The sequence below is a fragment of the Scophthalmus maximus genome, chromosome 4, assembly GCF_022379125.1.
Source record: "Scophthalmus maximus strain ysfricsl-2021 chromosome 4, ASM2237912v1, whole genome shotgun sequence".
NCBI classification, from domain to species: domain Eukaryota; kingdom Metazoa; phylum Chordata; class Actinopteri; order Pleuronectiformes; family Scophthalmidae; genus Scophthalmus; species Scophthalmus maximus.
The window spans coordinates 19,328,585-19,341,823 of NC_061518.1; the positions used below are offsets into that span (position 1 = coordinate 19,328,585).

At 43.4% G+C, this 13,239-nt stretch overlaps 1 protein-coding gene across 1 annotated transcript in view; it reads left to right on the forward strand.

The window, feature by feature from the left end:
• Positions 1–6,312, forward strand: part of hcn4 (hyperpolarization activated cyclic nucleotide-gated potassium channel 4) — a 62,245-nt gene extending 55,933 nt beyond the window's left edge. The window contains exons 8-9 of the mRNA XM_047331684.1: positions 530–694; positions 2,603–6,312. Of these exons, the coding sequence (XP_047187640.1) occupies positions 530–694; positions 2,603–4,872 (2,435 nt within the window). The 3' untranslated portion in view covers positions 4,873–6,312. The remainder of the gene's footprint in view (positions 1–529; positions 695–2,602) is intronic.
• The last annotated feature ends 6,927 nt before the right edge of the window (positions 6,313–13,239 follow it).

Below are 13,239 nucleotides of genomic sequence, written 5' to 3' on the forward strand. Positions count from 1 at the left end.
TGGTGTTGTTATTAACTATGGGGAAATGGTTGGTCTTCGACATGTTACCGTGTTACGTACCAGGGTTGAAATATTTTGTCCAACACAGCAAAGAACTAGGATAGTTTACCAGTAGCAATACCTTGACTGTATATATTGTATAAGAATGGGGAATACTTTTGTTTTTATGCATTTGTCCTCAGGCAAACCATCGTGTTACTAAGATTATTTATTGTATGTATTTTATGTGTTGTGTGTGTGAAAAATAATTAAAAACAAAATCCTTTTGAATCATTGTTTTGTGTGGAGGGATATTTAAAACCAGGACATACATTCTAGAGATTTGTAGTGATTGTAGGCTGCTCCTCTCAAATCTGTGACTGTGCCTAAGAAATTCTTTATTGATGTTTTCATCTGTTGATGATAGAGCTGTTGTATGAGAGCAATCATGATGTATCATGTGTGAAACTGTTTTAAATTAAAATACAAGTTGGTCTCAGGATTTAACCACACTACATAATATTTTTTTTTTCTCCGTTGTGTTTTGCAGAGATTTGTTTGCTGACGCGGGGTAGAAGGACAGCCAGTGTCCGAGCAGACACATACTGTCGCCTGTACTCGCTGTCTGTCGACAACTTCAATGAGGTGCTGGAGGAGTATCCTATGATGAGGAGGGCCTTTGAAACTGTTGCACTGGACAGACTGGACCGTATTGGTAAGAAAATTATATAAAACTTAAATAGCCCACCAACCGTATTTCACAAACGTTGATCAGGATCAAAAGTCTGCAGTTAGTGGCAGAAAATAAGCTATAATCGAAACATTGAAGCATAAGATGGCATTGTTTAAATATTTATATAATAACAAAAACTTATTATAAGTGTAATTTCACATGGTCAGTATATTACTAAGTAAATTAAGTGGGGATTACCAATTGGATTCAAATATCTCTGGTTTACTTTCTGGGTGTGTATGTTCCACACGGCACTCTGACATGGTTGGGTTAAATTGGAAAAATATATTTTAAACCAGAGTCACAGCTCGCAGACAAAATGTTAGGGTTGTAAAAAATGTTGACTCTGATACTCATTGACTGAAATTACTTTCAAAGTCATCTTCATATAAACATGCAGATAGAGCTGCGGTTTTGAAATCCCTGCGTGACATCTCCTACACATACAATTGGCATTCTCTCCATATCCATCACTGTTCCCAGGCTCGGCCCAGGCAGATGAAAAATTCACAATGAAAGGCACGCCTGTATCATCACTCAGCCATCACTGCATGCTCTGTTTTATCCTCAGCTATGTTTAGAATGGAAGATAGAGGAATTGCTTAAGGGAGTCTCTTTGTAGAAAATGGCTGCTTTGAAAAGATGTGGTGGGCAGATAGGGATGTTTCTGTGAGATGGTCTCCAGCGTGTGTCCACGCTGCTAGGCTTGATGCTCATGTACACCCTCCTTCCCATATAAAGTCACTCACAAAGCACTAAAATTAATTACCGTCTTGATAGACTGTGCACAATCTGATTGGAGGAGTGCAGGTGATAAAGGGTCAGGTGGTGCCAGGGTCAACCTGGATATACAGAATACATACAATAGCTCATAGCAATGCCTCCAATAATCTGCCAGCAGTCATGACAGAAAATTGAGAGATTGATCTAGGCCTAATTGCATTTACAATATTTTCGGGTTTCACAGCCTTAATTGAAAATGGCAGTACTGTGAATTAACCCCGTCACTACTTGTGTGACCATTCAACAATGACTAATGGACTTTGTGGTCGGAGTTGGACATATTTCTCTGAGAGGTTGGATCGTCACTGAGTATGCCTGTCATAGTGATGTAAAACTAACTTGACTCTTTGACCTCGGTCATGGCGACTCTACAACATTAAATTGTAAAAATAAATATCAAAATTTTTGATTTATTTTGTCTGACTCCTGAGATGATTTATTCTGAGGAAATTTTACTGAGTTATGTGGTTTCAGGTTGAGCCGTGATTTTGAAGACGTTTCCTTTTTGATATTAACAACCAAAAACAGGAGAGAAAATATGACATCAATATATATTTGCAGACTTGATTCATTTCCTCAGCATATCTTATGCTTTTTTCCAGGCTGAACCTGCACCTTGTTGTACAGTGTTTGCTTTATGTTTTTCTGTGTAACCTAGGGAATCTCAGTAAGAGCTATTTAAACAAACATTGCCTACACCTTAGGCTGTCATGCATTCTGAACGTCTGTCTCAGGGTAGTTACTGTATCCCCCGCCTGTCTTTTGTGGTTTCTCTTATTCTGTGCTCTTTTATGCTTTGTCTTTGCCATTCTGCTCCGTCCTCCTGTCTCTTTCTGAAATCTCTTTTCCTCCCTTTCCCACTTCTGATTTTTATATACGTATTTTTCTTTATTTTCTCCCTTCATAGCTTATTCTGTGTTAGGTTGCTCGACTATAAAGTGTTGCTGGAAAATGGGGTGCTTATTTGAGTACACGAAAATGTCAACCTTGTTCTAACTACCTGGAAGATTTATGCTCATTCTCATTTTATCTCTCTTTATCCTTTAACCTTTAACTCTCTCTATGTGTGTGTTTTTTGTTTGTTTGTCTGTGCATGTGCTTTCGAAGGCAAGAAAAACTCCATCCTGCAACATAAGGTACAACACGATCTCAGCTCTGGTGTACTCAACTACCAGGAGAATGAGATCATCCAGCAGATTGTGCAGCATGACAGAGACATGGCCCACTGCGCACACCTTCTGCAGAACGCTCCACTCCAGACGCCTCCCTCGCCTACCCCTGTCATCTGGGCCCCCCTCATCCAGGCTCCTCTCCAAGCAGCAGCCACCACCACCTCAGTAGCCATTGCGCTTACGCACCATCCCCACCTCCCATCATCACTCTTCAGGCCTCCAGTTTCTGTACTGGGGTCGCTAAAGGACCCTCCCAGTCGGCTTAAGAAGTTCCAAACATTTGTTCCTTCATCCACAGCCACTGGCTCTGCTCGGGACTCTCCCTCTAGCACACCCTCTAAACTACTCACTGGGGTGGACATGCCATTGCTGACCTCCTTTCGGGCCCAGCACGTAAAGTCAGTTTCAGGTGCAACTGGCTCTAGCCAACAGGTTTCAGGTAGCAGAGGCCAGCAAGGACCTAGTAGGAGTGGGTCTGGTTCCAGTGGAGGAGGGGTGTCTGCCCCCCCTTTTGGACCATACTCATCCTCTGGTTCACCCTCATCTAGTATGGCCCAGCTGCACCCACAACCACAGCGTCAACAGCCCTTTCGCTCCAGCACCCCGCCTCTCTCCAACCTCTTCAATCAAGGATCTACAGGTGGAAGCATGGGGTCAGGAATAACTGGAGGAGCTGTCGGAGCCTGTGGTGGTGCCACAGGGTGGTCATCAGGTGGAGCAGAAGGAGGTTCAGTGGAGGAGGCCACTGGAGGAGACATTACTTGGGCTGGAGAGGACTTTACAACCGGAACAACAGAAGCGACTCCTGAGAGACATTTTGGTTTGGGAGGAGCTATTGGTGGATCAGTAGGAGGGATCCCAGGGGAATCAATGGGAGGGATATCTGAAGAATCAGTGGGTGCAACTTGCGGCAGGTTAGTAGGAGGGGCATCAGGTGAGTCAGTGGGTGGTGTTACTTGTCGGCCAATAGGAGATGCAGCCAGGAGATCAGTGGGAGGGATTTCCAGAGGATCAATTGGAAGGGCTTCGGGGGGATCATTGGCAGGGGCCATTGGAGAATCACTTGTATTGAAGACCACTGGAGGACCGTTCGTTAGAACCTCGGGTGGATCAATGGGAGTGGCGGGGAATCCTAGTGGATCGTTGGGAAGGGCTTCTGGTGGATCAAAAACTACAACAACTAGCCATATAGGAGGAAGTTCAAGTGGGCCAGGGGTAGGAGGGACAGGAGGACTTACTAGCAGAGCAGCAGGAGGGGCAGTGGGCAGCCATATAGGAGGGTCTACAGCTTGTCCTGTGGGACCAGGTTCTGGTGGAATTACAGCTGGACTGATTAGTTCCCCCCGTTGTCAGAGTCCTATATCTACTGGCTCATCCAGTCCTATGCCTGGCCAGCTTCTCCATAGCCAGCCACCCCCTAAGCCTCCTCAGGTGGCTCCTCTGCAGCAGTTTGCTGGGGGAGGCAGGACTACCAGCGGCTTAAACCTCTTTCATTCCCCCCCACAAGGATCTCCATCCTCCAGCAGAGGACAGCACAGTCAGCAGCCTGCTGAGGGCTCCCCATCTTCCCTCAGCCATTTTACCCTATCAGGCCTCCAGTCTGGCTTCCTTCCTCACCAGATATCCCTTGAGAGGTCTGCTCTGGCCTCATTGGCCCAGTATGGTTCAGCAAATGCCTCCCCCTGCCTTACCCCGGTGGCACCAAGTCCTACTAGTCAAAGCCCACTGGCAGGCAGGACTTTCCATTACAGCGACCCCTCCAGTACCACAGGATCCCACAGTTCTCTACTGATGCCTCAGTCTTCTCTCCCTTCACAGCTTCCCAATCAGCCACACACAACAGGGAGAGATTCTCCACTGGGTCGCTTTTCTGAGGACCTAAAGCTTTTATCTAGCTCTCATCCATCTCTGCCCCAGGAGATGGCCCAGGCCTTTGGCCACCAAACTCCTCACTCCCCTCTGGAAACTGGATATTACCCCTCACCCTTTTCCTCACCCACTCTAGTGCCCAAACCCTGTAGCTCAGTACCAGGGCGCATGACTCCTCCAATCAAGACGACTCCAGGCCACCCTCACCAGACTCCCAGACCACCAGACCAGTCCCAAGAGGCCTCTTCGGATTTGCTTCTACGGAGGGCCTCTGCTGCCTACTCATCAGATCTAGAACCTCAAACTGTACGCTCTAAACTCCCTTCCAATTTGTGAGAATTGATCACACCCTCCAGTGCTCCTCCAAACTGAAACACACAAACAATTTCAATATGTGGCTCTCTTTTCTTTGTGTCTTTAGACTTCACTGTGTTGCACCTCTCATTTTATCAAGATCTTGAATTTACAGTGATTTAAAAGACACTTTACTGGGTAACTTGGAGCTCTAGAATCGTCTATATTTGTTGTATCCTTTGTCCTCTTTTTTAATTCATACACACTGTATATATACAGAGATATATTTAAATGATAAGTTAATCAAGAGACTGGATGGGTGTGAAAGATCATCTCCATTTAGTAGGAAAGTAATTTTCTTTATTTCTACAACTATGCCAAATTCATCTGGTGATTTTTGGAAAGATAATTTCAATGGACGACATTACAGTACTCTTTTTCTGCAGGAACCTATGCACTAATACCTGCATGTATAAAAGCTTTTTGTGTGTTTCAAAAAAATTCTATACATTTTTAGCTAAATCAACATGCTCTTGTACCATCTCATTTAGGATCACATATTGTTGATCCTTAAATGTATCTATTAGATTGTACTTATTTATCCTCTGTGTAAAATTTTCAAACTCTTGGGAGATGGAGAAGAGATGTTAGGAAACCAAAAAGACTTTTCCTGTGGGGTAATAATTCACCTCTTCTTGGCCCATCGATCCTTATTTTATACCACTTTATCATAATGATACTGTTTTTTGAAGCAGGGCGAGAGGGGTTAAGTGATATACCCTTCATCTTAATATTGAGACATAACAGCTTGTGAGCAACTGGCTTTCTGCAGAAATCCTCGACTAGCAAGCTCACTTTGTCTTCCAAGCTCATACCACTAATGCGTGTGGAAAGCATTTGTGTTTTACTTCCTGACTGTGCAACTGTTAATGTGTGAGTGTTGGTGAGAAAAAGTGGGAGAATCAGTGGGACAGTCGGATGCAAGGCAAGACTTTTCCCTGGACTGATCAAAAAGACGTTTGCCTTTTTCACACATACATAGGACTTCCATACCACAGCTTTTTTGTTGCATTCTGTAGCACTCAGACAGTTCAAAACCTAGTGAAATATATTAAAGCCCCAAAACTAACCTTTGAGCAAATACAGTACACAAATAACAAAAAAATTCTAGAAACAGAAATCTGCCACTTAATATTGACACAAACCACCACCGGATAAACTGTTGTGAAGCACTTCTGATATATGAATCAATAGGTTGCCTACAACAACTACAACTATTCTGCTGCTGTAATCCTAAAGTAAACCCTGCATTATTCAAAAACAGACTTCTGTTTAGATTTCATTGCTGCAGTTATTTCTGCATTCATATAGTGTACACAACATCCATCCATCCATCCATCCATCCATCGTCTACCGCTTTATCCATTTAAGGGTCATGGGGGGGCTGGAGCCAATCCCAGCTAACATTGGGCGAGAGGCGGGGTACACCCTGGACAGGTCGCCAGCCTATCGCAGGGCCACATACAGAGACAAACAACCATTCACTCTCACATTCACACCTACGGTCAATTTAGAGTCTTCAATTAACCTAACCCCGTGTACACAACATACAAGGTGCAAATATATGACAGATGGCATTTGGCTCGGTTTGCAGTCAATGATGAAAGATGAGAGGAGAAAATGCCCTAGTGTTTATGTATGTGTATTCATCTAAATTCTGGTGACACTGTCAAGAAAATAGCGCTCAGAGTAAAACAGGGTATCACTTAACTCCCAAAGGAGAGGAGTAGTGATATGCTTCTACTATGCTTGTCTGTAGCTCATCACCAACACGGACCCAGGCTCCTCTCCGACAGCTGAGTCCCTAACTCAGTCACAGCACTCAGCTACAGCAGCCGGATTTAACAAGACATTTCTGTAATCCCTTGACCCTAACAGGCTATCACGGACTCACATGAAGAGGTGCACAGTGACCATGCTCTCCCCTCATTGCCGTTCCCAGAAGTCCCCATAATAAGGTATAGCAATACACATGACATGGCATACACATTTGCAGACATGCAGACAACCACAAGAGCACACGATGACTGCTCCGGGCACAACCACCCCCACCCCCCCCCTTTTTTTTTCCAAAGCATTTTGTGTTTCTGAAAATAATATCTTTATATGAATATTCAGTAAGCAAATCTATGACTGATTGATGTTCCACATTCTAATTGCATTCACGCCGGCCAGACCAGTTGATTTGGCCAGTAGTTCTTACCAATTTTATTATTCAGGATTTAAAGGGGCAGTAAGCTATTTTAAACCAATACACATTTTGTAAACTAATCTATTTACTCACAGTCCAATAGCTGTCGATTCTCTGTGCGCTAAAAAATGTTTTTATCAGTGCAAGCAAAATGTCCATACGTCTTTTTCCAACTAGCTAGCTACTTCACAATAGTATCACCTAATAACATTGGCATTCAATTTTAAGTGCAATGTAAAAAAAAACTTCAGTCAAAATGTAAACACTCAATGCTTATGAAAATAAACAACAACAAAGAGGGAGAGAAGCTTACTCCAAATTTGCTTACTGCCCCTTTAACTTTTTTTTTTGAAGACATGAATTGCAACATTAGGCAGACTTTGGATACAAATATAACCTTTAAATGTTATATTATTTTTCATACATTTCCAACTGTGATTTAAGAACTGTTGGTGACATTTTACATTTAACAAAAAACAACTCTCCAAAAGTAAAAAATTATACAAAAAAGGACAACAATGAATTACAACAATAAAAACATGGCTTCTATCAGAATTGCATCTATGGTGCAATGCAACACAAACAACAAACCTCATTTTCATTTGCAAGTACAGGCAAAGCCAACAGCTGAAAGCAAACACCAAGGCATGATTTGCGTTACCACCCAAAGAATATCAATAACTGACAGATTTTGAAGAGGTAAATTGAGAAGTGGACAGAGCAAGAGTTTGGATTATTTGACTTATCATGTAACGATTATTCTTGTATGAGATTAGCTGACATCAATAATGGATCAAAGCTTTTATCTGGCTACACATGACCTTTTCATGGACCTCTACACAGACGGAGCATGTGTTACTAATGTCTAGAGCAGTGTTTTGTTCATCTCTCCCACCATCTAACACCTTGCCTATATTGGCGGTGAACAGCTGTCTGAAAGGCTCTGAAATATTTAAGTTGGCCTAGAGCCTCATAGTGGGAAGCCCCGGGACTCTGTAGACCACGGTCCAGAGGAAGGGGGGGGGGGCAGAGGGGTGGGAGTGACAGAGCTCTTGCGACAGAAGGTGAGAAGAGGGAACTGTTGCACCTCTGAAATACTGATTGACTGCACACATTGTATGCGTTTAAACCTTGGTCCTCCTGTACCTGCCAGCCTTGCACTGCACTAAAGCAGACTACTCACACATCAGGAAATGTACCCTGTTTTTTCCTCACAATATGACCTTATAAAGGTGTAGAGTTGGAGAACAGTTCTAAGACATAGGTGTGGACATCGATGCACCGAGGGAATGATGTGGTCAGACACGGGGACGACAGGCAGACATGCCACCCCATGGGGTTCTGATGCTGATGGGGTACATGTTCCTGGTTGGACTCTTGTCGTCCCCTTGTTTATGATTGTTCCTGAGTGCTAGTGGATGCTTGTCACTGCGGTATTGATTGGAAGAATATGAGGGAAAGCTTTGGGCAGTGCTATTTTACTGGCAGCTCCTTTTTGTGTGTGTGTGTGTGTGTGTGTGTGTGTGTGTGTGTGTGTGTGTGTGTGTGTGTGTGTGTGTGTGTGTGTGTGTGTGTGTGTGTGTGTGTGTGTGTGTGTGTGTGTGTGTGTGTGTGTGTGACCTTTTCCGTGCGGCCTGGCAGGGGTCGATCACTGGGGCTGGGCGCCGTCTGAGGAGGGTTTGGACGGGGAGGCACAGGTCACAGCTCCCGGAGAGATAGGGATTGATTAATTTTTCTGAATTTAGTCTGGTCCTTTACCATTACATTAGGGATGTGGGTTGAGTCTGTCAGTTAGAGAGCTGACACAATCTGCATGATGCCCATCTTTGGAAAATCTCCTGTTTTGGACTTTTTATGCAAGAAAACTGACCAATTACATTGAATTAAGAAAAAGCTGTATTCATTGATGACCATGCAGCTTTGAAATAAAAAAGGTATATCAAAATCCTTTGGGTTATGAAATTCACCTTTCAACGATGTTTATTCTTCAAGGGGATTTTCTATTTCCTTCCTTCCAAACTATTTGCTGCAGTTGCATCTGGAGCGTAGTAAAGTACAGGGACTGTTTTTTGTTTCTTTTGTTTTTGGTGGAATCTGCTGGGAATCAGATAAGGAGGCTTTGAAACTTTGTGTCGTTTCAAAGAGGCGAATAAAGGAGAACGACTGTGACTCACTTGCTCGCACAGGGAAGTATTTCCATTGTGTCTCCCTGTGTCACCCACATAAACATCGCATGAAAACAGCTTCTTTGGGAGCAACAGAGGAAATGGCAATGGAGGGCAGTGTCACAAAATCTGCCAACATTCTGTTGAAACACTCCAAACGAGGCTATCCTGAAAAATCAGTTCAGAGGAAACGGTGGGAAAGCACCTGAAAGCACCACTGATGTATTGTTTCAGTTTAACATCATACATTTGTATGAAATAGTTGCTCTGTTTTAATTGAATTGATTTCAGTCAGGGCTTCCCATAGAAATTGAAACTCAAATGGAAAATTCATGTAAAGTCATAATGTCTGGCAGAAGTTATCAATATTTTTTCTCTGCCTGAGACCATACCTGGCTGTGGCCTTGTAGTTTGTCTTAGCCAAATGTGTTTGTAAGTTGCTTCAGTGCAACTCTCCCATCACAGAGCTCTGATGGGGCTCCACGAGGCACCTCTGTACCATATCCAATTTGTGCTTGTTTCTGTAACGCGGCATTCTCAGATACTGTTTGGTGCACTTCCAATTTTGCCGCCTAATCTTAGCCGGCCTCTCCTTTTGTGCTGCCCTACTCGCCCATGAATATGTTGGTGAATCAGCGATGCACACTAATGAAACCATTTGCTGTGATTGAGGATTAGATGTAGCAGCAGCGAAATCAAACCTGCAATTTCTCCAGGGAGGCAAAGGCACGTGTGTTTTTTTTCCCCCCCGAAGCCTTCGCTACTCATTCATGACCACAAACTCCCTCTACCCTCCATACATTTTGTTCACGAGCACCAGAGTCAGGTGTTCTGTATAACGGTGTACCTCAGAGTGACTGGATATGATATGAAGATTGCTCTATGTAGCGAAAGGTTCTGTTTACCATAGCGCCTAATACAACTGACCTCCTTTGCTGCAGCTCCAGTGAGACGGTATAACATGACACTAATGCTACTCTGACCACAAAGTGGGCTGTTGACCAGTGTAGCCTGGATGTGACCCAGTTTGAGGACGCCGTGCGGCGGTGGGGTGCATGTACCGTATCGCCGAGAGATCTTGTAGTGTAACGGCGCTGTGCAGCTCACTGGCAGGTGTTTCTCTTTGTAGCTGTCAATACAAAGTCACTCATTCATTCTACTTTACAACTTGTCCGTGTGACCTGGTTCAGTCATCTAACAAATAAACAAAATTGGACGCCTAGATTTGGGTCTGAAAACGCTCGGTAAAGTTGTGTATCCATTGATTGCAGTTGATGGGAAAATCCTGTATCGAAGCTTGATGTGAGGCTGTCCTTCACTGGATTAATGATGGGCTGGGGGTTGGGGTGGCGAAAAGGGCACATTCATACTATATTTTATTTGGAGAGATGATGGTTTACTTAAAAAAAAACTGCTAACTGAAGGTTGTCTTTCATTTGTGGAAGTGTGTACTATAATCCCACCTAATCTGTGGATGGGAACGTAATGTCAACAAGATACTTACTTATACAGATTTATATATTTCCATAGGACCTATTTATATTTCTATATTTATTTTAGACTCTCATAATAAGTGATGTCATCACCATAACAGATAATACTAAGCAATGTTCACTAAGTTGTGTATATGTACAGAGTTCATGTCCATGATTTGTAAGGAAACACGTCATTTTCATTGTATAATCTCTCTACTTTGGTGCGGCGCAGGAGTGGGACATTTTTGTTACATGATGCTACCGACCAAGACTTTATACCCCAATGGTTCAACCTTTTTGTTTCATGAAGGCAACGACTGGTTCAACACTTCTTACAAGGACACGCAGGACAGTATTTTGACCGCGTTGCTATCGATCAACGGATATCTATTTTTTCTGCATTCAAACAACTATGGGAAAAAGCAATAAGGGAACTGTACAGGTATGGTGTGACTGGATGTGTACCTACGGGACATTGCGCTGACCCACAGGACAACCACACACACACACACACACACACACACACAGTCACACACACTCACACACACAGTAGCCATGGCTCATAATTTGTGTGGTGGCGAAAGGAGTGAGGAAAAAACTGCATTGTCGTTAAGCACACATACTGGATGAAATAAATCGGTATATAATAAAATATAAGGTACATCTACCTGAAGTGTTTTTTTTCTGTGCGTGTGTGTGTGTGTGTCTCCAATTGGTGGGAATATTACTTGGAAGGGTATCTCCAGATTATTATTTGGGGTTGAGTGGTCCAAGGCCAACGGCAGCAAAAATATGATCCCATCATATGAGACCACATGATACTTGACATCATAAGTAGTCATAGAAAGATGTCACAATTGCATTGCTTTTAACATGTTCCTTTAATTTTTTCCATAATTAATATTTGCCATTAATTCCTGTTTGCTGTATTGGAGTATGTGTTTTGTTTAGTCTGTACCTGCTTGTATTTATACATGATTTTCTTTCCTTTTTAATTGATGCCCATCTGGACCAGGACTCCCTGGCTGAAGCCATGTTGTTCCTCAATGAGATCTTCCTAGTCCAATAAAAGATTTAGAAATTGTTCCATTCTACTGTAAAGAAGTTAGTATTCCCTGATTGAAGTATACAGCATGTACAGGCAGGGTTTGCATCGCCCCTCTGAGCCTTTTCCTTATTGTTTGTTTTTTCTACCTGTGCTTACAGGTGTGCGGCTGGCTACAGGGAAAAGGGTTTTTGAATGGAATTTTCGAGTTTGCTCTCATAATTCTTCCCCCCACCCCCCACCCCCCACCCCCCCATCTTGTGAGATGTGTCACAAAACAAAAGCCTTTTTTCTCGCTCGCAACACACATTGACTCACGGATGCAAACAAAGAGGGGTCAAGAGACAGGTGAGGCTCCTCAGAATGCTGGAAATGTTGGCAGACTGTAAAAAGGGAGGACTCTCTGCGTCTGCCCCTGTGGGCACACAGCCATCTGCTTCATTAGAATTCCCCCTTGAGGTAACCTTCCCCTTCTCCGAGAGAAAACTCATTGAAAGTGAAGGGCTTTGTTTTAGATTGTCTATTGTAATTACACATTATTCTCCTCCTCTGATGCATGCTTGCCGAGAGAAGAGGAGCTGGCTTACGGCCGCCAAAACAGAAACAACAAAAAAAAAAAGGCATGTGGGGAGTGTGGTGTAAACGGTTCATGGTGGGTCATGGTGACATCCTCGCACGATTAAGGTGGCTGTCTCTCCGCTGCCATGGAGGGACAACCAGCACTAATGCCTTCCTCTGCAGCATCTGGGATAATCTGCTCTAGTTCTCCTTGGGTCAAACTCGACAGTAATTAATCCCACCATTACCCCTGCAGGACTCGCAGTCAAAGCATTGTATAAGCATGTGTCTCAAGTTTCGCCTCATCTTCCAGATAGCTTGACACATCGACTTGACTACCGAGTGCAAGTGGGAGAAAGCATATGCCCCATTTTTGTCTTAAATGCAAGTGTTTCAACAGGGACCTTTCAGAGGGACGTGGGGATTTGCAGGGATTTCAGTCAACCAGAGGATGAAACATGAGTGTTCAGAAAGTCTAAGATATGTACAGAGCAAGTCAAAGTTGAGTTGTTATATTCAATACATTAAAACGTTCAAGTAACTGGTTCAAACATCCACTTTTTTTCTTTCCCCCCCTATCTTCAAGACCTGTTATTTGTCAAGGAAAAACAACTTTTCAGATCTCCTCACACCCATAACATGGAGGCCTGGCCTGTATTTTTTTGGCAGCATGGGGCTGAGAGCACTCAAAAACACAGTAACTACAGCACATCCGTTTTTTTCCGTATTAGTGCTTTTTTCCCTCTAAAACCCTGCCATCAAAGCCTTTTGACATCTGCCAGTGTGTTCACAAATACTGTCCAAATGCCAACTTTGCAATGCTCCGGCTTTTGATGTGCATGGCTGAAAGTTTCTCTTTTTTGTGTCGGCGTGTATGTGGTCGTCCATGCACGTGGGTGACTCTGCAAATTTGTA